Source organism: Clytia hemisphaerica, unplaced genomic scaffold (genome assembly GCF_902728285.1).
Source record: "Clytia hemisphaerica strain Z4C2 unplaced genomic scaffold, Clytia hemisphaerica genome assembly, whole genome shotgun sequence".
Lineage (NCBI taxonomy): Eukaryota > Metazoa > Cnidaria > Hydrozoa > Leptothecata > Clytiidae > Clytia > Clytia hemisphaerica.
In genome coordinates this window covers 438,761-463,432 of record NW_027103890.1, presented here as the reverse complement: position 1 = coordinate 463,432, position 24,672 = coordinate 438,761, and the positions used below count along the sequence as shown (strand labels likewise).

The 24,672-nt window shown below is 40.6% G+C and overlaps 1 protein-coding gene across 1 annotated transcript; it reads left to right on the top strand.

The window, feature by feature from the left end:
• Positions 1-2,613: 2,613 nt before the first annotated feature.
• LOC136808646 (collagen alpha-1(VII) chain-like) lies at positions 2,614-23,105 on the top strand. Its single transcript, XM_067065195.1, is given in 27 exon segments — positions 2,614-2,833; positions 4,214-4,431; positions 4,746-5,156; positions 5,289-5,594; positions 5,727-6,797; positions 6,906-6,938; positions 6,940-7,068; positions 7,213-7,590; positions 7,843-8,274; positions 8,382-8,543; positions 8,838-9,498; positions 9,752-9,816; positions 9,818-9,940; positions 10,135-10,497; positions 11,742-11,907; positions 15,090-15,310; positions 15,734-15,889; positions 16,205-16,468; positions 16,738-17,043; positions 17,243-18,313; positions 18,489-18,650; positions 18,956-19,333; positions 19,804-20,235; positions 20,397-20,558; positions 20,820-21,480; positions 21,848-22,035; positions 22,651-23,105. Coding segments are annotated over 27 exon segments (8,964 nt in total). The 5' UTR covers positions 2,614-2,754; the 3' UTR covers positions 23,017-23,105.
• The last annotated feature ends 1,567 nt before the right edge of the window (positions 23,106-24,672 follow it).

Genomic DNA, 24,672 nt, shown 5'->3' with positions numbered 1-24,672 from the left:
GATTGTAATATTTTAAAGACTTTTGAATAAGGTTAAATTGTAATTCATCCCTAATTTATACATGATTGTAATTTAAAATATTGCGGTTTAAAAAATCTTAATTCGTCCAGTTGATCTTTTGAGTCCAGCCCTTAAAACTTTTTAAGTACCAATGGACAATTGGCTAGTACCCTCAGCTCGTCTGATAGATATTGTTTTCAGGGTTACTATTTCGAAATTTGGTCTATGTGCCACCCTTAAGGGTGTCTTTTTGTAATTTAGTTTTCAAACTTTAGTCAAAATTTCAAGAAATTATGATTGTACCCCTTTGAGGGACTTTCAAGAGTGTGTGAAAAAGGGACCTTTAAAGGCTCGCACATACCCGGCACAAACTTTGCCTAAGTGCCCCCCCCCGGGCCTAGGGACGACATCAGTTTAATATTTTCATACCAGGTCCAAAAGATGGGCCTTGGAACCTACTAACTAAAAATGGATAGGTTTGATAGGCTTCGATGGCTAGATGCCGAGATAGCTGGGTTTTAAGATCAATGATTTTTGCTGAGTCAGTACAATTTACGATATTCTAGCTGAATCAGAAACTTTAAGAAGTCCAATAACCCACATTGATTTTTATTGGGATTGTTGTCATCTTGCCAAGTATTCAGGCTTGTTAAGAAGTTTAAGACAGACTGTTTATAATGTTGAACATACTAAATGCTTTGATAGTTTTTACGGTTGCATAGTAACACCCCTATGTCACAGACCCGGTGGACCCCCCACCCCGGTGGAAAAATAAGCCAAAAAATCGTCCCCGGTGGAAAAGATATCCTACAATTTCAACCCCACTGCGAAATTGCTCTATGATTTTATCCCCATTGAAAACTGAATGTAAAAATTTGCACTCCAAAACCATCCCCACTGGAATTTTCGAGCTGGAAACAATAGATTTTCTATCCCCATTGGCATTTTGATAGAAATTTTCATCCCTGCTGAGGGAAAAAGTTCTACCGGGGCACTGAGACAGGGGTGTATAGTACCTGGAACTAACTGTGCATTAGGAAGCTCAAACCCTTCGTTAGATGTCAACTAATGAATTTTACCACCACTGAAGATCACTGTGTGCGAGTTTGTGAGAATGGATGGTGGTGAAAATAGTCAGAAAATATTTGATACCAGATTTTTTTCATCAGTAAGGCCTCTCCCCCCCCAAGACCCACTCATATGGTCCGACGACTTATGCCGCTCTTAAGGGTAGGTTTTTCGAGACCCTCGAATTGCATTGTAAGGGTGTACTTTTGATTGAGTGCATTACATGGGTCTTCTTTTAGCTACAATTATGGTCGAAATATATTGACATTTTAATGTATTTTAATGTTTTTCAGAATTTAAAGTTCGGGCGAGAATTGCTATTTTAGCACTTCCACTTTCGTTCATTGAATATTTCGATTTTAGAGGGGTTCGGTGGCTTCTAGGCTATATTACAAGCCTTATTCGAGAAAATTCGAGCTTTTAAATCCTGAGAACCTAAGGTCCTAAGTGTTAAGTCTCATGTTAAAACTCAGAGTTAAAATTCTACTTTCCAGCTGTAGTTTAAGGCGCTTAGAAATCATTTGTGGTGTTTAAAATTTCGCCAAGATATTCCCTCTGTCTCAAATATTTTATCCATGATTGTAGATTGTAAAAACTTGATGTATATTTATAACTTGACTCGCATCCATATGATTTGTTTTGCACATTGTGTCGACATTTCAAGCTCATTTTCAAGTAGCTTCAGAAAAATATGATATGGAATCAAACTACACTGTAAGGGTCAGAAATGTTCGGTAAATTGCACTGTAAGGGTCCTATTCTTTTTAGCGGCACATGCCGAAGTTTAGAAATCAAGTACCCTCCCCCAACAAACTGGAGGATAATAATGAATCTCTCTCAAAAATAATTCAATTCTTAAGTTTTTTAATTTCGTTTTCGTTGATATCACAGATATGAGAAAGTGTACAGTTTTACACCCAAAAATAAAATAATTGTCAACCCAGACATCCTTCAGAAAAGAAAGAAACGATACGAAGGATCATATATAAATCATTGACAAATATTGAATAAAGGGTGATAAGGGGTGAAATCAAACAAATAAAAAAAAGAGAGTTTTTTAGGCCATGTTTTCTTCTCGCTAATCCAAGGGGTTTTGATTTCCAACATAACATCCACGAACAAAAATTCATTGTCTTTTTCACTGTGATTCTTTTGTTTTGAGTTCATCGGAAGTGGAGTACAACTTTTGTTCAGCTGTCATTTTATTGTCTTTCAAAATTTGACGAGAAAAATGAACCTCTCGCGACAGGAGCTTCACAGGGGTGTTTCAAAGAAAAACAAAGACTCCACCGGGCGTGTAAACTTGAGAAACATCATGAGACCAAAGTACAGGAAAGCTTTATTTGAGCACTGTGAGGAAGCGAATGTTTGGATCTGGTTATAGTTTAAATTGACAGGGTCCACAACAAAGAACACCATACCAATTTTCTTTCATACATTTTCTTGACCCTGTCGAAAATTTAATCCACCAATTAGAATCGAGCTACATACAATAGGGTATTGTTCCCGGCTACAGATAAAGGATGTTGTTAAAATCTTGAATAAGATAGAGTAGGAAAAGCGAGGAGTGGTTCAAAGAGCAACCTTACTTTGAATTAATACGATCGTTGTGGAAAGAGCTGGGACTGGTTAGTTGCTTGCACCTACGGTGATCGAAGCAGGCTTTTGGCCAGCCAGCATACAAAAATGCGCTTTTCCACTGGCGAACGACAACTTTTGTTGTTGTGTTTGGCTGTAGTGTTCAGTTCATTTGCTGCAGCACAGGGTAAGGTTCAACACTTTTTCATCTCTTTTTTTATGACAGTAATTTGCTTTCGAAAGTGGAGAGCCAAATATATTGTGAATAATAAGTAGGCAACTATGGTTTACAGACAGGGAAATTTTTCGATTTTGAGTTGGATTAAAATGACCCTCTTCTAAGAATTTTTTGGTCTAGAAGGGAGCTTTTGAACGTCTGCATACTGTACTAATAAGATTCTTATTTTAATGAATTGACTACAAACTTGCTTCGAAAAAAATATTTGAAATGAAACGCGGGATATCAACTTTTCCACTTTTCAAACTTTTTACCATTGTTTTATGTGCCGCATTTCACCACTTTCGCCTTTAGAATGTCTTACAGTCCCGGTGGAACTTTATCCCACAGCGGGATTAACATTTTCCACGGTAATCCTAATGGGAATAGACATTCTATTGTTCCAAGCTTCAAAGATCCACTGAGGATGGTTTTGGAGTGTAATTTTTAAACATTGAATTTCGAATGGGGCTGAAATCAAAGTCAATTTACCAGTGGGGCTGAAATCATAGGGTGTTTTTCCCAATGAGAACGAAATTAATGACACAGGGTTGTTTAACGGCCATGTCGATTCGTGGACGTGGAAATTAGATTAATTAAAAGAGCGGGCGAAATGAGGTACAAAGAAAAAAAACAAGTCAGGAAATAATCACAGTTAAAATCAAACCAAGAAAAATAAAATCATTTCGGAGAGTAAAGTAATAAAAGTACGAACGTTTTAAAGTAAATAAAGGAAAGGTTTTAATGTCATCCATCACCTTTCATCTTTATTGTGCGCTGTGTAAACAAATCATAGAGTGATTGATAGTGAAAGAAAGGTCATCAAGGGCCTATCTACACTGTTATGAAAACAAATATACGATATTTGAATAGATAGATATCGGCGGATGCAACCAAATGACCTTCCCTTTTCTCATCTGCTTTTATCAATACACAATATTGGTTTTAATTTTTTTTTGAAAGTCGATCATGCCTAAGCTTTAGAAATTTGACATTGGATTTGACAAAGAAAAATTCAACTCCATCTTAACGGAACTTTTAATATTAAACTGATATGATAATCAAAACTTTAAGAAGTGATTTAAAGAAAACACAACAACAAAAATTTCAGAACCCTAAACATAACAACAAAGGGATTGGGCCGAATTTACCAGCTAGGAATGACGTCAAAATTTCGCGTCTCCCCATCACGTTTGATTGTTAGGTCTAAATAAGATGCAAATTTGTCTCTTCCTGACGCTTAAGGATTGCTAGGTGAACAGCAAGTAGATTACTTACAGCAGATTTCTGAATAACTTTGAATCATCTGTTAACACAATACAAATCAAGATATTTTTTTATTTTTTTTAGATGTGAAACCCGGACAATGTCCAGTCGTCGATTCGGACGGCAAAGCTGAATGTCCACCAGCCGGAAGTATTGAAGGATGTTTATTGGATTCTGATTGTGAAGGAAATAAGAAATGTTGTACTGATGGTTGCACCTTGGTTTGTACCACTGTTAGTGCACCACCTGTCCCATCTGTCATCAAAGGTGAACCAGGAGATCCAGGAGAACCAGGAGAAGATGTAAGAATTGATTTTGATTCTACTTTTAAATATACTGCCAACACAATCTATTTGACTCCCTCTTGGGAAATCGATGGGGATTTCATACTTAAAAACCTAGCAATCGAAGTTAAGATGTGTTTCAGTCGTACTGAGAATCGAAAATGTCTTTTCTACATTTATGACGGTTCGTAGACTCCTAACATGATCTCCTAAGTCGACCAGTTGGAAAAGTAAAAATCTCTGTATATGTGCGCAAATCCAAAGCAATGAATTCAAGAATTCAACGACATTCAAACCTGATAATTCAACACTCTAATCTTGGACATTTTCAGGGACCAGATGGACCTAAAGGACCAAATGGATCAGGTGGCGTCGGTGGTCAAAAGGGTTTGAAAGGACGACTTGGTAAACAGGGTTCAAAAGGACGCCGTGGACGACCTGGACCCCCAGGACCACCAGCTTCAGGTACCGGAGGTGAAACCGGTCCAGTTGGGCCAGTCACTGATGGTGACGAGAAAGGTCCAGGACCAAATGCCGCCGGGGAGATCAACAACGAAAATGGCTTTGTTACACCAAAAGAAGGGCCACCAGGACCATTAGGGCCACAAGGACGTGAAGGTCCCCGAGGACCCTACGGAGAACGTGGGGAACCAGGAGTTCCTGGAGAAGCTGGCATTGCTGGTGAAAAAGGAGAACTTGGACCAACCGGATCTGCCGGAGAACCGGGTCGCGATGGAATTAATGTAAGTATCAACAAACTATCCGTCACCAAAAGAGACATTTGATTCGATTTTGAAAAACGTGAAAAATGATAAATGTAAAAGCCAAAAATGAAAAAACGAATGACTTTTGATTTTATTTTTCGTTCTCTACAGGGTGAACGTGGAGATCCAGGACAAATTGGAGCCACTGGACCCCGAGGAACTCAAGGAGAACAAGGTCCACCAGGAATCCGTGGAGCTGCCGGTTACAAAGGATTGAAGGGAGATCGCGGAGAGACTGGAGAAAAAGGAGGCACTGGGTTTGAAGGAGACAAAGGAGAACCAGGAGACAATGGTCTCGATGGAGATGACGGACCACGAGGACCACAAGGTTTACAAGGACCTCCAGGACCTGCTGGACCACCAGGACCAACTGGACCTAAGGGACCACTTGGATCCATTGGACCCCCAGGACCACCGGTAAGTTCTAACTTTTTAAATTCCATTTAGATTGTTATTAAGAACTCTATTGCAATGTCAAGATGATACCCATAAATAGAAAGTTATTTTTTACATTTATTAGAATCAAAAGTTTCACTTTCCTAACTGTAGGGACTTGCTGGATTACCAGGAACCCCAGGAGATGCTGGATCGCAAGGAGCTAAAGGAGAATCCGGAGCTGTCGGATCTCGCGGTGAACGTGGAGAACAAGGAATCCGTGGAGAAACTGGAGACTCTGGACCAAAGGGAGACCTCGGTCAACAAGGTCCAAGAGGACGTGACGGCAAACAAGGAAAGAAAGGTAGCCAAGGAACCGCTGGTCCCCAAGGACAACGAGGACCACCAGGACCCAGAGGTCTTCAAGGTTTAAGAGGTCCAGACGGCAGCATTGGAGCCACTGGAGTTCGTGGAGAACCAGGAGAGCAAGGAGGAGTTGGTTTAACAGGTCTCAAAGGAACTCGTGGAGATCCAGGACCACCAGGAAACCCTGGACCAGCTGGAGGACCAGGAAAACGAGGAAAGGCTGGACGTGACGGACCACCAGGAGCCGCAGGACCAGACGGAGACCGTGGACAACAAGGTTTACCAGGAAGCCCTGGAGAGCCAGGAACCCCAGGACCAAAAGGACAACAAGGTGATCGTGGAGAGATCGGTAAACGAGGATTGAAAGGATCATCTGGAGGACCAGGAGAGCCAGGAGAAGTTGGACCACAGGGAGATCGCGGACCACCAGGACCACCTGGAAAATCAGGAAGACCAGGAAAATCTGGACAACGTGGTATCCCAGGAAAGGACGGACGACCAGGACCAATGGGACAACAAGGAGGACGTGGTGCCGTCGGATCACAAGGTCTTCAAGGACCAAAAGGAGCCAGAGGGCCATCTGGAGGAATTGGTGAACCAGGAAGCGTCGGACCAAAAGGTAACACTGGAGACAAAGGACAAAAAGGAGCCGCGGGACAAGCTGGACCTCAAGGTATCGATGGTGCCTCAGGTGAACGTGGAGGTCCAGGAGCCCCAGGAAACAATGGTAAAACTGGACCACCAGGACCCGTTGGAGAGGCTGGTGCCCCAGGACGTGATGGAGAACCAGGAAAAGATGGACTTCGAGGAGACAATGGAAATCCAGGAGAATTAGGTCCAAGAGGTCCACCAGGAGCTAACGGACCAACTGGCCTGAGAGTAAGTTGAATAAAGTCTATTTTCCTTTTAAGAGAAAAAAGCTTTTGAAAGTGGATGTCATTAGTCCATCAATCAGTAGCATAATCGTTTCAATTAATTTATTCTTAGGGATCCCCAGGTTTGGCTGGAGAAAGTGGAGAAGCCAGGAGCAGAAGGAATCCCAGGAGAAAAAGGACCTTCTGGACCAAACGGAGTCGCTGGATCACCAGGAGCACCAGGTGCCCAAGGATCTCCAGGAATCAAAGGACCTGATGGACCCAAGGGAATGCACGTGAGTAGAAATCAATTTCTAAAGATATTCATTGATGACAACAGATTCTCGAAAAGCAATCATCACTAACGCATATTAAAAAAAACGTAATATAGTAGTAGCGCTAAAAAGTCATATCACTCATGATAATCATATGTATTCTAGGGTTCCAGAGGACCAAAAGGACAACCAGGAGAAAACGGAAAAGACGGGCCACGTGGAGCTGATGGATTACCAGGACCAGCTGGACCACCCGGAGAAACTGGACCTAAGGGAGAAACCGGACGACCAGGAGCTAACGGACTTCAAGGAAAACGTGGAAAACCAGGATCTCAAGGAAACCCAGGAGCATCTGGATTACCAGGAGAGGCAGGACCTATTGGATTAAGAGGCGGAGATGGCTCCAAGGGAGAACGAGGACCTCGTGGAGATAAGGGTGTTTCTGGCAAATCTGGACCACCTGGACCTGACGGAGGTATCGGAGAAATTGGAGAGATTGGAGAACAAGGAAACAAAGGTTCCAAAGGCCCAAGAGGATCTGCTGTAAGTATAAAATAAAAATCCATGAAATACCATTTTCATTCTCTGTTTTATGACTTCTGAACGAGTTGAACGACATCTTTTTCACCAGTCATTTGAATGTCCTGCTAAGCTTTTTCACCAGTCATTTGAATGTCCTGTTAACCTTTTTCACCAGTCATTTGAATGTCCTGTTTAAATTTTCAAGAAACATGTTCATTTTTAACAAAGAAATGTTCTCTGTATAACTTTGTTTGATTTATAATCTGTTCTCAGGGTATTCAAGGACCACCAGGTATCCCAGGAAACCGTGGAAGACGAGGACCAACTGGAAACCGAGGACGTTCTGGATCACCAGGACCCTCAGGACGTGATGGACCAAAAGGATCTCCAGGAGAAGCTGGGTTACCAGGACGACCAGGAGACAATGGTGCACCAGGATTGGCAGGAAAAGACGGAAGCAATGGCGATCCAGGAGATGATGGTATCCCAGGTATTCAAGGAACAATGGGTGCTGCTGGACCAGTAGGTGCCCGTGGATCCCCAGGACGTGTTGGTATGCCAGGATTTCCAGGATCTCAAGGAAAATCCGGTGAAAAGGGAGAACCAGGAGTTGCTGGAGCCGCAGGAAAAGCTGGAAAGAAAGGACCTCCAGGACCACAAGGTGTCGCCGGTGCTACTGGATTCCCAGGAAAACCAGGAAAAGACGTAAGAATCTTATTGTTTTGATTTCTAAATTTGGTCACCCCAGTACCTGTAATACGCTAAAGATTAAAGAAAATAAAAATAACCAAAATATATTTTTGCATTATTAGGGTGCAGCAGGAAAAGACGGAAAACCAGGAGAACCAGGAGTTGCCGGAACCAAAGGCGAAAAGGGACCAAACGGATTCCCTGGAGCCCCAGGAACAGCTGGTATGCCAGGAATCGCTGGAGCAGCCGGATCTAAAGGAAAGAACGGAGCAAAAGGAACTGCTGTAAGTTGGAGCATTTATAAATCCAAGAAATGTAGAATTACAAGAATTTTTCAAAGCTGGACAAAATAATCTTTATTTCATAAAGAGTATAACGTAGTCTTAGTTGCTGTTAGTTGTGTCTTTTTCATAGCAACATGAAAGTTCCAGACTTCAAATTACTCTATTCAGTTTCTTTGGAGTGAAGCAAATGAATTCATCCAAGAAGTGTCTTTTTACCCAACAACTTTCTTCAAGAATAATCTTTAGTGTTAGGATAGGAACCAGGTATTGAACCTTTTCTGTCTGATTTTTCAGGGACGTGATGGAGCTAAAGGAAGCCAAGGTCTTCTAGGACAAGAAGGAGCCGTCGGAAAACGTGGTGCCAAAGGAAACAAGGGAATTGAGGGAGACAAAGGAGAAAAGGGAGACAAAGGATGGAGAGGTATGACTGGCCCAACTGGTCTTCCAGGACCCATTGGTATGCAAGGAGAAGTCGGTGTCGACGGACCTAAGGGAGCCTCAGGACCCTCAGGAGATGATGGCCCAAGAGGACGCGCTGGACGTGAAGGACCACCCGGAGGACTCGGAGATGCTGGACCAGAAGGAGTTAAAGGATCAAATGGACCACGAGGACGAGGCGGTGAAGACGGCATCCCAGGACCTTCTGGACCACCCGGACCTCCAGGACCCCCAGGATTGCCAGGAGGTTTCGGCGCCGGCGGTATCAACACCATGCCACCATTCGGAAACACGGAGAAAGGACCAGCATATCAACAATACCAAGGCTACAAATACTACAAATCTGAAGAAGGCAAAGACTTCAAGACTGAAGCCAAAGAAACCCAAGGAACCGTTTTCTCATACGTTCTCAAACTTGATGAGACCATCCAAGGAATTGAGAAACCCGATGGTACTAAAGCATTCCCTGCCAAGACTTGCCAAGATTTACAAATGTGCCACCCAGATGTCGAAACAGGTACTTAAAAAACTTATTTTCTTTGTTGGAGAGACACCTCCCGTAGCATAAGGTAAAGGTCTAAAAGAAAACCTTAAAATGATGTCTCTCTGCTTTATGTTCACAAGCTAAGGGTATTTTGGAAAATCCTCATTCATTTCCTGTAGGCTGTTATAAGGAGGCCTCTTTCTAAAAATTGTTCTCCTGACATTCTTGTCCATGGTTGATAAGATCGGATGGATTGAAAAATCAATCATTTCCCTTACTCTTTCAGACGAATACTGGTTGGATCCAAACGGAGGTTCATCATGGGACAAATTCCCAGCTCGTTGTGACTTTGATAACAAGAAAACATGAGACATGCGTGCCACCGCACAAAGCTACCTTCGACAAGAAAGAATGGGTCACCAGTGGTACTGATAAATGGACCTGGTTCTTACGCGATCTTGCCATCTCTGATGACGTAAGTACCCACACTTTGAAGGTTAAGTGAAAACCAGGCCAGTTAAAACTTTTTTGTGACTAAATAATTTCTTCCTAAGCGGCAAATCTAATCAAGGAATAATCGAGTTTGTGCCATTTAATTTTCAAACTTTTTCTTTGCCAATGTACAATGTTAGAAAACCTTAACTAATCTCTAAATATTTTTTGCTATAGTTCACCTACCCAGCCAACAATGTTCAATTGAGATACATGCGATTGAACAGTATGACTGTCCGACAAAACATCACCTATCACTGCAAGAACTCACACGCCCATACTGACAGCTTCGGAAACACCAAACCATTCGTTAAAGTCATGAGCAACGATTTGTTAGAAGTCTCTACTGACTCACACCACAAGAACAAGTTGAGAGTTGTCAAAGATGAATGTAATAAGAAGGACGGAAAATGGCACAAGACTGTCTTTGAATACACTTCAAAGGTCGGTGATAGATTGCCAATTAGAGATATTGCAGTCTTTGATGTTGCTGACAAGGGAGAAGAGTTCGGAATCGAACTTGGACCAGTTTGCTTTTCTTGAAGAAAATGACTTTCTTTGAGAGAGCAAGACTGAAGAATGATAGAGATTCTTTATCTCTTCATTAAATGATTGAGGTCTGGTCCTTGTTTTGTTGTTGATTAAACCAGGGCCAGTCCCAAGGTTTCTTTACAATTAAACTTCAGATCACACAAATCTTAAGGACCAGATTTTCAAGCTCAACAAAATCATTCAAAGTTTTGTTTTTAAACTTAACTTATAAATTCTTTGTACAGAATTTTTTAGAATTTTATACATGTTACATATTTTATTTTTTTTGAAAAAATTATAATGCGCGCGCGATGGGAAAATGCAAACCGGCTAAAACACAGGGGGGTAAATTAAAAAAATAAATGCAAAAAATACCAAAAATATATATGAAATCTATTGTTGTTATTTATTTAGAGGTCAAAATTGGCTCAAAATGGGCTTTAGGCAACCCAATAGAAAATCTTGGACAGGGATTGATCTTACTGACCTTACAAAAAGACTTTATTAAGAATTTGGTGACCGCATCTGACCCACAAAGAATTATGAGGGTTGTTAACAAAGTTTTGACTTGGCGACAAAAGGACAAACAGTCTCTGAAAGTCCATGTAAACATAGAAAACAAAGGAGATATTGAATTTTGTTTAAAATCTTGTTTACTCCACAAACAAGATGGGTTTCCTGCTGTTCACAAAAAACTGTGTTGTTTTCATCATTGCTTAGTTATGAGGGTGGTTCTGAGTAATAGCTTTTAGAATAGACACTCAAGTGTTTGCTTTACGAGTCAACATGGAGAACAAAAGTCAAATGTTGTGCTTCATTGTTTAGAATCAGTCGGAAGTGATGCTTTTCTTTTGTTCGACTGTCATTTCATTGTATGACGAATTTTGACGAGCTAAACATCAATTCTTAAATTGACGGCAACAAAAAATTTGTAAAGACACTAAAAAAAACAAGCACTCCCTCCATCTGCTATGCTTTTTGTTCAAAATGCAGTGAAAATAGAATGGTTATGCAGCTGCTATGGAGAGTCTGTTTGATTTAAGCTTAAGAATAAGGTTTACGAGAACAGTTGACTTCGCTGTGCTATTTAACTTTAGTGACCCTGTCATATTTTCGGATTAGCCAATCAAAACAAGGGATAGGAACAATAGGATAGTGTTTCAAGGATTCCATAAAGCTTACCCGTGGAAAGTGAATGAGATAGAGTAGGAAAGGCGAGGAGTGGTTCAAAGAGCAACCTTACTTTGAATTAATACGATCGTTGTGGAAAGAGCTGGGACTGGTTAGTTGCTTGCACCTACGGTGATCGAAGCAGGCTTTTGGCCAGCCAGCATACAAAAATGCGCTTTTCCACTGGCGAACGACAACTTTGGTTGTTGTTCATAGCTGTATTCAGCACGCTCGCAAACGCTCAAGAAGGTAAGTTAGTTTCAAAGCTATATGATTAATAATTGGAGTAAAAGACTAGACCTTTAGTCTAAAGGTTCACGACTAGAAATGTAATACCTAAAGGGAATAAATTTTCTAAGCAAAAAGTCAAGGTCTTATATATCTTCTTATATTTGTCTTAATGATATTAAGTAAGGGGAAGTAAAGGAAGAAATCTCAAGGGTTGGAACCAAAATATAAAATAATGATTACATACTAAGGAAGAATTTTTCTATCAGAAACCCGAAGAAAGACCATAGCCAAAAAGATTCTATCAGATATTTCTGAGAATCTAGAGAAAATCTTTGCGGTTTTGAGCGTCTTAATTCGAGATTTATGATTTCAAAACTGAAAATAAGACACAACAAATTTATTTTTAGAATTACTATGTAAAAGAGACCATTCTTATACTTTACATCTCCTTGACAACAATGTATTATGAAATGACACGATTTTTGACTGACATACAGTAAATCAAGAGCCGAAATGATTTTAAATCGTGATATTTTTTTATTATGAGCTGCTAAAAGAGACTAATAAAAAAAGGCCATAAATCACGAAGTTAACCGAAGGGTAATTTTTAATGCAAAATCTTAAAATCTGATGCCCAGTTAAGCTAAAACTCGAACTTGTTTGAAACTTTAAAACAAATAAACTAAGGTTTTTCTGAAGTTAAAGGTCTCGAAATGAAGGGTAGAAATTTTTTCTTGTACACGTTTTTTTATAAGAACATCCAAAATTTTTGAAGCCTTTGGATGTTTTGTGTTTAAAGCCTAAAATGTTCTTAAATGTTCTTATTTTGACCATTTTGTGAGAATTTTGGTCCATTTTCCCGAGATATTGGGTATTTTATATAGTCCGCAAAGCCTTAAATGTTCTTAACATGTTCTTAAAATTTTGGCCGTAGAAGTCTTGTGTTCTTATAAAAAAACGTGCAATGCTCATGTTGCTGTTGCATCATGGCCTAGCGAATTTATTTCTAAACGGACGGCAGATAATTTCAAAAGGAGGAAATCAGCACACTTGACATTTTCTTTCCTTGAAAAGGTCATATTACTCGTTAAGTAACAGAGGGAAAAATTTTTTAAGCAAAACACGCCTGTCTAGAAATTGTTTTCTTACGAAGTATCGGAAACACGTAGCTTCAATTTATGCATCAATGTGTTAAACAAGTTTTATGTTAGATCATTATGAGCTAGTGTCTGGAATAAATACTGGTCGAAGCAAAGATTTTTGTTTCAGACAGGTTTTTTTTTGTATAACAAATTAGCCCAAACTTTTATACTCTCATTGAATACTTTGCCAAAAATGCGCCATTTTTCAGCCTGTGCTGGAAGCACTGCAATAAAATTTGTGAAGAATAACAGATAAAAAAACAATAAATTCAGAAAATTCTGATTAGAATTGGGTGTAAATTCAAATTTCGAATCTCATTTACGAGCCAAAAGAAAAGCACTTCATGCATTTTTCTCATTTGAAAATTTCAGCACCAAATATATCTTATGTGTCATATCATTTGAGAAATAGGGAAATAAACAAAATAGAGAAGACAATAAACGTTTTTTGTAATAACATCCAAACGATTGGGTTCGTATCTTTGTGAGTTTTAAGCCTAAGAATGTTCTTATTTTCACCTTGTTGAGGTACTTTGTCCATTCTCCCAAAAAGTCGGATGTTTTAGAGTCTGTAAAGCCTTGAAAAAGTTCTTAACTTGTTCTTAATAATTTGACCATCAAAGCCTTATGTTCTTATATAGTTTGTTCTTATAAAAAACGTGCAAGTCATTAACACTGTTTGGTGACTTCAACCTTGTGTAAACAAAAAGTTGGCAGAGAAAGAAAGATATTCAAGTGTTTGAAAAAGGGGTTCACCATGACTGTGTTTACATTATAAACATTGGGCCATTCTATTCCACTCTGTTTACATTGTCAACATTCTTACTATACCCCAATACTGTCAGTTGATAGAATTATGAAAGAAAAGGCGCCTCAAGCCTTTCTTTATCCCCTCAAATTAGACAATGATTTTAGCACCTTAGGAAGCTTATGGCCTTTCTGACATTCGGTATACTTTTAAATAATGATGTCAGGAAACATGACCGATAGTTTGTGGCATTTTGATTTCTTCTGGACACATACACGTTTTATATATAAGAATGAAGTATATAAGAACATAAGATATCAAGGTTAAAAATTTACGAACAATACACTCTTCTCGAGATGCATAAATTTATTGTTGTCCTCGTTTTCAAACAGATTTCATTGCTATGAAATTAGTATATGTAATCACATGATAACGAGTGCAATTCGAATATAATTGCACGAGTGATTTTTCTGTTATTAATTTTCCGAGTCCGAAAGGACGAGGAAAATTCGAAACAAAAAAATCACGAGTGCAATTTTCGAATTGTACGAGTTATTATGTGATTACGAGCTAGTCGCACAATGACTGTCACTACTTTTTCCCAGTTAGGAAAGTAAATTACAGAAATTACACTGAGAGTTTTATATTTTTCTCTTCTCTTTATGTCTTTCTTTTATTGTTGTTTATTGATTTTCTTTCTCACAAAATAAATTTCGAATGCAATTAAAACGTTCGATGCAAAAACAATGTAAGAAAAAACATTAAAATCAATTTTGTAAACATTGGCGTGGCATTGGAGAGTGTGATTAACGATTAATTGCTCTCTACAGGATGCAATTAACGATTAATTGCTCTCTTTGAGGGCGTGCCAAATAAGAAAAAATAACCCATCGTGCGATTATACATTTAAACCAATTTAAATTCCAAAAAGCAAACATTAACTCTAAAACAAAAGTACTTGAAATTCAAAATGTCTCATGAGGTGTAAACAACACAATTATCATTTTGAATATGTAATTTTATAGCAATGAAATCTGTTTGAAAACGAGGACAACAATAAATTTATGCATCTCGAGAAGAGTGTATTAAATGCCTCGCGGACTGGACATACAATTTCTTATGCAATGACACCAAAACACCCAAAAGCTGCAGCCTACAGAAAATTTTGAGAAACTTAAAAACTTTAGAATAGCATTAAAAGAATACGAAATTTTTCGACACTCTTATAAAAAAACGTGTAAACATGTCTTTCAAGTTTAAAGGGGTTAAAACGAATGACTTATTTTCTCCATATTGATCATATTTTACAGCGGGGAAACCAGGAGAATGTCCAGTGATTGATACAGATTCGAAAGCGGAATGTCCACCGTTGACTGCAGGTTTGAACAGTTGTTTATTGGACACTGATTGTCCCGGATCACAAAAATGTTGTACTGATGGTTGTACTTTGGTTTGTACCACTGTTGTCGTTCCAACAAGACCTACACCCATCAAAGGTGAACCAGGAGATCCAGGTGAACCAGGAGAAGATGTAAGAATGATTTATTTTTTATCAGGCCTTAGTAATACAAAAACCTTAAGTGTGCAAGGATCTTGCTTATTTTAGGTTTTATCCACATTGTAAAAATACAAATTTCTCTTTTGAAAAATATACTGGACTATCAAAAGCTTAGACAAATACTTAAATAGGGTTAATTTCGCGGATGGCACTTTTGGGTGGCAATATTTTAACGATTTCGTACATTATAAGCAACTCTTTGATGTCGTAAACATTCAAACAGTGTTTCTTTGACATTTTTCGAGTTTTGTTTAGAAATATTTTGCGGATAACGTCTTTTCAAATTTCCATTGGGATTTAATTTCGTGGATAACACCCAAATCCGCGAAATTTAACCCCGCCAAAATTAATCCCATTAAAGTAGATAATTAAATTAATTGGCATACAAATTTTTAGGGACCTAATGGACAAAAAGGCCCAGATGGAAGCCGAGGTTTTGGTGGAGTCAAAGGATTGAAAGGAACTGGTGGAAAACAAGGACAAAAAGGAAAACGTGGCAGACCTGGACCCCCAGGACCACCAGCTGGCACTGGCACCGGCCCAGTTGGACCAGTAAGTTTGAGGCATTTTGATAGGACCTTCAAAACTTCACACTAGAGACCAGACTCGATAACCTAACATTAACTTAGACCAAAAAATCGCTGAGCATTTTCCAAAATATTTTGATACATTTCCATCATTACGTCGATGGAATTTTAAACGCTTACTGATCGACAATATATTGCTGTAGTCTAGGCAGGCTTCGACCAGTTTCACTATAATAAGTTCAATCCTGTACCTTAAACATTACTGTTGGGAATTTAGACTCCAGAGTTTATGAAATACAACATCTCCACATCAGAACTGATTTTGAGACTTGTTTTATAGCTCGGAGAGAAAGGCGGCAATGGGGACGAAAAAGGTCCTGGACCAAATGCTGGAGGTGAATTTGATAACCTTAATGAAAATGGTTTTGTCACACCAAAAGAAGGGCCACCAGGACCATTAGGGCCAAAAGGACGCGAAGGTCCCCGAGGACCATATGGAGAACGCGGAGAGCCAGGACTTCCTGGAGAAGCTGGCGGTGCTGGCGAAAAAGGAGAACTTGGTCCAACCGGATCTGCTGGAGAAGCTGGTCGCGATGGAATTAATGTAAGTAACGTATTAGAGATCATGGGACAAAAAATTGCTTTGGACCTTCCTTTCTAAAGGAGGGAGGCAGTTGAAGTTCTTCATTTGGATGACAAAAACCGATTTAAAATTTGAAAACATGTCTATTGTCAATTTTTATTGAAGATAATAACTGAGAAGGAATGATTTCTATTAAAACTCACAGAACTTCTTTTTGATATACTTCAAAATTGGAAACGCAAATATAAGATGAAGGAGTGAATGAATGAATAAATAACCTTTTTTATTAGGGTGAACGTGGAGACCCAGGAAGAATCGGCCAAACTGGACCAAGAGGAAGTCAAGGAGACCGAGGACCCCAAGGCGTCCGTGGAGCTGCCGGTTACAAAGGATTGAAGGGAGATCGCGGAGAGACTGGTGAAAAAGGAGGCACTGGAATTGAAGGAGATAAAGGAATAGCTGGAGACAATGGTCTGGATGGTGATAGTGGACCACGAGGACCACAAGGTTTACAAGGTTCCCCAGGACCTGCTGGAACATCAGGACCAACTGGACCTAAGGGACCACTTGGATCGACTGGACCTCCAGGACCACCAGTAAGTATTAGTTACTTAAATTCCCTTCACTTTTGACGTCAAAAAGAAACATTCTCGAATTGTATTTCATTATTTACAATATTTCCGCAGTTAAATCCTAAAAACGAGAAAATTAGATTGAAATAAATTTTGGCCAGATAAAAATGTAACACCAATGGCAAGATATCCTGAATATTAACTATTCCATAACTATTTTCAGGGACCTGCAGGATTACCAGGAACACCAGGAAAAGCAGGTGTCGATGGGGCCAAAGGAGAAGATGGAGCTTTCGGATCAAGAGGTGAACGTGGAGAACAAGGAATCCGTGGAGTGACTGGAGATGCTGGACCAAAGGGAGATGTTGGTCAACCTGGTGCCCGTGGCCGAGATGGTAGACAAGGGAAGAAGGGAAGCCAAGGTATGGCTGGACCTCAAGGACAACGAGGACCCCCAGGTACTCGAGGACTTCAAGGTTTAAGAGGACCCGACGGAAGTATTGGAGGAACTGGTACCCGAGGAGAACCAGGAGAACAAGGTGGTCTTGGTCTAGCAGGTCTCAAAGGAACTCGTGGAGATCCAGGACCACCAGGAAACCCAGGACCAGCTGGAGGACCAGGGAAACGAGGAAAAGCTGGTCGGGATGGGCCTAATGGGCCCGCAGGACCTGATGGCGAACGTGGACAACAAGGTTTACCAGGAAGCCCTGGAGACCCAGGAACCCCAGGACCAAAAGGGCAACAAGGAGACCGTGGAGAGATCGGTAAACGAGGATTGAAAGGATCATCTGGAGGACCAGGAGAGCCAGGAGAAGTTGGACCACAGGGAGATCGTGGACCATCAGGGCCACCAGGAAAATCAGGAAGACCAGGAAAATCTGGACAACGTGGTGTCCCAGGAAAAGACGGAAGGCCAGGACTGATGGGACAACAAGGACGACGCGGTCTTGTCGGATCACAAGGTCTTCAAGGACCAAAAGGAGCCAGAGGACCATCTGGAGGAATTGGTGAACCAGGAAGCGTTGGGCTTAAAGGTAACACTGGAGACAAAGGACAAAAAGGAGCCCAAGGACAAGCTGGACCTCAAGGTATCGATGGCGCTGCTGGAGAATTGGGTGCTCCTGGAGCCCCTGGAAATGCAGGAAGAACAGGACCACCGGGACCCGTCGGAGAAGCCGGTGCCCCAGGCCGTGATGGAGAACCAGGAAAAGATGGACTTCGAGGAGACAATGGAAAAACAGGAGAACAAGGTCCAAGAGGTCCACCTGGAGCTAACGGACCAACTGGCCTGAGAGTAAGTCGAACTTTTACTTGTTACCAAACCCAAATAATCTATAAGTTATCTGAAAAATGAGCTTTTTCTCGGAAAGTTACTGAGAGTCCTTGGCTAGACCTTAACGAAGCCTTATTTGCCAAAATAAAAAAATCATAGGTCATATAAATCATTTCAACAATTTCTTTCCTTCTAGGGATCGCCTGGATTGAATGGAGAAAGTGGAGAACCAGGAGCAGAAGGAATCCCAGGAGAAAAAGGACCTTCTGGACCAAACGGAGTCACTGGATCTCCAGGAGCACCAGGTGCCCAAGGATCTCCAGGAATGAGAGGACCCGATGGATCAAAAGGAGAACATGTAAGCAGTTTTCAAATATATAAATCTTAATCTCAAGGAAAAAAGTGAAAACCAGGGAAATTCATCTTTCAATCATTTTTCAATGGAGTCCTCTAGAGCAATCGAATTCACAGAGGCTAGTTATTTATCACCACCTATACTAACAACTGTACGTAACTTTGCGTAAGATCTGCCAGCAAGGAAAAAACATTCGATTTTGAAAATTCAATTTTTCAGACAAATCGAATGTCTCGTCCATAATGGCGTAAACTTTGAAACTTTCCAACCTAGACGAAACTCAATTCATCTTTCTTTCCCATTTTCAGGGTTCCAGAGGGCCAAAAGGACAACCAGGAGAAAATGGCAAAAATGGACAAAGAGGAGCTGATGGATTACCAGGACCAGCTGGACCTTCAGGAGAAACTGGACCTAAGGGAGAAACCGGACGACCAGGAGCTAACGGACTTCAAGGAAAACGTGGAAAACCAGGATCACAAGGAAACCCAGGATCATCTGGATTACCAGGAGAGCCAGGATCTATTGGATTAAGAGGAGGAGATGGCTCCAAGGGAGAGCGAGGACCTCGTGGAGATAAGGGTGTTTCTGGCAAATCTGGACCACCTGGACCTGACGGAGATATTGGTCAAATTGGGCAGATAGGATCGGATGGTAACAAAGGATCGAAAGGCCCAAGAGGATCAGCTGTAAGTATAAAACCAATATTTATGAAGTGCTATATCCACAGTACAACTACCATCTGCATCTTTGCCTGTCTTGCTGTTTTTGTATCTTCATCCGTACATTTCGATAGCCAACCGTAGTGCAGTGGTAGAGCATCCCACTACGGTTCGCAAGGTTGTGGGTTCAACCCCCAGCCGGGTCATACCAAAGATTTTCAAAATGGTACCTGATGCCTATCTGCTTGATGCTCAACAATTAAAAGAAGGATCAAGGGTAAAGTTGAGCAATCCAGGGAGAAAGAGTGGCGCCCTCCCTTACCTTCGGGTAGACAGCTATCGAAAGAGGAGCCTCCGGGTCGCCTCCGACTGCGGTCGCAAACTCACTTACTTTTACTTGATAACTCTAAAAGGGAAAAATCTTACCAAGGAATGTTATGCAATAACTGATGTGATATTTTCAGCACCTTCTAAAACAATCTTAAATTACATTTTAGGGTAACCAAGGAGCACCAGGTATCCCAGGAAACCGTGGACGACGTGGGCCAACTGGAAACCGAGGACGTTCTGGACCACCAGGACCCTCAGGGCGTGATGGATCAAAAGGATCTCCAGGAGAAGCTGGATTACCTGGACGACCAGGAGACAATGGTGCACCAGGAATGGCAGGAAAGGACGGAAGCAATGGAGATCCAGGAGATGATGGTATCCCTGGTATTCAAGGAACAATGGGTGCTGCTGGACCAATAGGCGCCCGTGGATCCCCAGGACGTGTTGGTATGCCAGGATTTCCAGGATCTCAAGGAAAATCCGGTGAAAAGGGAGAACCAGGAGTTGCTGGAACCGCAGGAAAGGCTGGAAAGAAAGGACCTCCAGGACCACAAGGTGTCGCCGGTGCTACCGGATTCCCAGGAAAACCAGGAAAAGACGTAAGGACCCTTTAACTTTCTTTTATATACTTCAAAGCTATTTCAATGGAAAGTATTTCTGAACCTACTTGGTTTAATACGTTTACTTAATGTTTAATAATACCTGCGATCAATCATAACCTCATACGAGATAAAGGACATCAATAAATTTCCATTTTAAGGGAGCTGGTGGAAAAGATGGAAAAGCAGGAGGCCCTGGTGAAGTTGGAACAAAAGGTGATGCAGGAACACCCGGATATCCCGGATCACCGGGAACGGCAGGTATGCCCGGAATCGCTGGAGCTGCTGGTACTAAAGGCAAGAGCGGATCGAAAGGAATGGCTGTAAGTTGATGATATGAACTTTTGGAATTTTCAAAAATTTAATTGTTGGTCCTATATTTACAAGATACAGAATTCATATAAATTAAGCTTGAACCAGACAGACAACATGAGTAGACATAGAACATTATATAAATTTGCCCCAACAAATCGAGGTAGGGAGGGGGAGAAATAAACCACATTCAAAAGACTGATAATCGGAAGATCCTAAAGATATCCACTATGTGAAAATCTCAAATTTGATTACTTTTGTTCAATCTGTAGGGACGAGATGGAGCTAAAGGAAGCAAAGGTCTCCGAGGACGAGATGGAACCATTGGCAACAGAGGTGCCAAGGGAAACAAAGGAAATAACGGAGATACAGGAGAAAAGGGAGACAAAGGATGGAGAGGTATGACTGGCCCAACTGGTCTTCCAGGACCCATTGGTATGCAAGGAGAAGTCGGTGTCGATGGACCAAAAGGAGCCTCCGGACCCGCCGGAGATGATGGACCAAGAGGACGCGCTGGACGTGAAGGACCACCGGGAGGACTCGGAGATGCTGGACCAGAAGGAATTAAAGGATCCTATGGACCACGAGGACGAGGCGGTGAAGACGGTATTCCAGGACCTTCTGGACCACCCGGACCTCCAGGACCCCCAGGATTGCCAGGAGGTTTTGGTGCCGGTGGTTTGACTTTGCCACCGTTTGGCGGGAACACGGAGAAAGGACCAGCATATCAACAATACCAAGGCTACAAATACTACAAATCTGAAGAAGGCAAAGACTTCAAGACTGAAGCCAAAGAAACCCAAGGAACCGTTTTCTCATACGTTCTCAAACTTGATGAGACCATCCAAGGAATTGAGAAACCCGATGGTACTAAAGCATTCCCTGCCAAGACTTGCCAAGATTTACAAATGTGCCACCCAGATGTCGAAACAGGTAAAATACAATCCTTATTGACTTGAAGCTTTAGTAGGCCTTTCAAAGTAACTGAAGTGATATTGGAACAAAATAACAGCGCTTAGAGACAACTCTGCTTTTTGGTAAATAAGAGCTTGAAAAGAGTCACATATTACAGTTTGAACTATTTTTCAAAAGATATGAACTGGATTTTTTATACGATATACAAAGCTTTATTTATATTCTAAAGTTGGTTACAAGCATAGGTTAAAGGTTTTATTTTTAAAACAGTAATTTATGTGCTTCGAGGAATGAATTATGAATGTGTCTGTAATAAAACACACAAAGGTGTACATTAAAAATACTTCCGTAAAGTTAAGAATTATAATTCTTCTTCCTACTTCAGACGAATACTGGTTGGATCCAAACGGAGGTTCGTCATGGGACAAATTCCAAGCACGTTGTGACTTTGATAACAAGAAACACGAGACATGCGTGCCACCGCACAAAGCTACTTTCGACAAGAAAGAATGGGTCACCAGTGGTACTGATAAATGGACCTGGTTCTTACGCGATCTTGCCATCTCTGATGACGTAAGTACTAAATCTTTAGTCGAAGGTGAAAACCACACTTGATTCAACTTAAGCATTTTCTAGCAATTCCTCAGCCCGAGGCTCCCAAATTAGGAGAAAAAAAGGATAAATATTCCTCCAAGGAATAAAAGTTTTTTCAGTAAGAAACAATCATCTTCAAAGAAATAAACTTAAAGGCAATAAATAAATTTAGGGGCTGTTTTATGGAGGCGGGCTGGACCGGCTAGGTGAGGTGGAATGGTGGAATTTTCGAACACTACGTCACAGTTTTTGACGAATCAAATAGCTAGAAATAGATCACGTGACGTTGGAAAATCTATCCCACTTCACCTAGATGATGGGCTACCCCCTTCCTCCACATAAACAGCTCCTAACAGATAATGAGTTTAAGATTGTAGCTCTTCTGAACATGAAAATCCATCGACTTACAAATAAGGGTTGGTCTAAGGTGATTTGATTGTAGGTGAGAGATCCAACCAAGTTCAGCTGAATCTTTCTCAATATTATTCGTTTTCATTTTCAACTGTATCTTTAAATTTCCTGCAGGATCTAACATGTATATTCCTTCAACCTCTGAGAGACTTTTCAATCAAAGCTCATTTTCTTATTCTCTAGTTCGACTTCCCAGCCAACAATGTTCAATTGAGATACATGCGCTTGAACAGTATGACTGTCCGACAAAACATCACCTATCACTGCAAGAACTCACACGCCCATACTGACAGCTTTGGAAACACCAAACCATTTGTTAAAGTCATGAGTAACGATTTGTTAGAAGTCTCTACTGACTCACACCACAAGAACAAGTTGAGAGTTGTCAAAGATGAATGTAATAAGAAGGACGGAAAATGGCACAAGACTGTCTTTGAATATACTTCAAAGGTCGGTGATAGATTGCCAATTAGAGATATTGCAGTCTTTGATGTTGCTGACAAGGGAGAAGAGTTCGGAATCGAGCTTGGACCAGTTTGCTTTTCTTGAAGAAAATGACTTTCTTTGAGAGAGCAAGACTGAAGAATGATAGAGATTCTTTATCTCTTCATTATATGATTGAGGTCTGGTCCTTGTTTTGTTGCTGATTTAACCAGAGCTAGCCAAGATGGTTAGCCTGGAGGAAGAGTTTATTACACATACCAAATCACACATTTTAAGGACCAGATCATAATTTTATATAACAATTACAAACACACATTATTGTACAGAAGCTTTTTAATAAACTACGTAGATAATTTTTTGAAAAAATATAATGCGCGCGCGATGGGAAAATGCAAACCGGCTAAAACACAGGGGGGTAAATTAAAAAATATGAATATGCAAAAAATATTAAAAAATATTAACTGAATGTTTCATTTCTTCGTCACCTATCCCTAAGATCAGCCAAAAAGTTTTTATAAGAACAATTTTATAGGAATACAAGTCTCAATTTTGACTTTTAAGAATAAGAAAAAAGTCTGTCTGAAAAGTTTGTGGACATTTCAAGTTTTTAACAATAAATTGTAGGCAACCATTTATGCTATAATAGAAAGTTATACATCATTGGAAAGATATTTCAGCAGTGCCGTAGCTACCGGCGGAGGGGACAGGGTGCTTAGGCCCCCAAATAATTTTTTCATCAAATGGAGTATTTTACCTATACTCGAATTATTTCAGTTTTTTGAGTGTGTTTTTAGCCAATTTAGAGCTCTAGATTTTAAAATTCCCCCCCTCGGGCCAAACCATGGTTAGCACTCACGGTGTCACTGAACTTATGCCCCCCCCCTAATAATATCAAAATGCTTCCCACGGCACTGTTCGGGGTAGCATAAATAATTTATTAAAACTTTATGAAAATTTGATAAAATAAAGCAAAATGGAGCCCTGTGAAGTAGGACTCTTTTTGGCTGTTCATGGTGTCAGCCCCCCCCCCAGAAATCTGAAGGGCACCTAGGCCAGGTTAGTAGAGGGGGGCTAATGCCTTGCAATTCTTTGGGGTTACCTATTCATTAAGGGTACCTAGCTGTCTTGATGGAGGCTCTGGGGGCTGGTTATATTTTCCAAATCGAATATTTCAAAATATTTCAAATTATTGAATTTTTTACCCTCAGCACCTAGTTTCCCATCCAATTTTTCTTTCGTTTCCCCATCACGCCATCTTTTGCTATATTTTTCTAATAATGTGATTGTTTTTATTTATAGCCGCCATCTTTATAGCATAAAAACAAAGCTTTTCTCATGCGAGTGCGCTCCTCGTGCTACCGTGAGATCGGGTAACTTGCATCAGTGGAGGCTAACATGCATAGACCTCAAATAAATGACCTGGCTGGTCATTAAAATACAAAGTTAAATCAAAACAAAAATGGTAGAGTAGAGCTGCGAGCGGAGCTGCGTAGTTGTATTTTAATGACCAGCCAGGTCATTCATTTGAGGGCTATGCACGTTAGCCTCCACTGATGCAAGTTACCCGATCTCACGGTAACATAGAGAAGCTAAAACCTCAGGATAAGAGTATGCAAACATGGATAGCTAGTTGTGTTTTTGGCTCTGTTTAACCGTTTAACACTCACACTCATAACTGATTACAATCTTCTGGTATACAAAAGAACAGAAAGTGTCAAATCAAAAAAATTTCTTTTGGCTGAATGGGGGTTCCTAACTCAA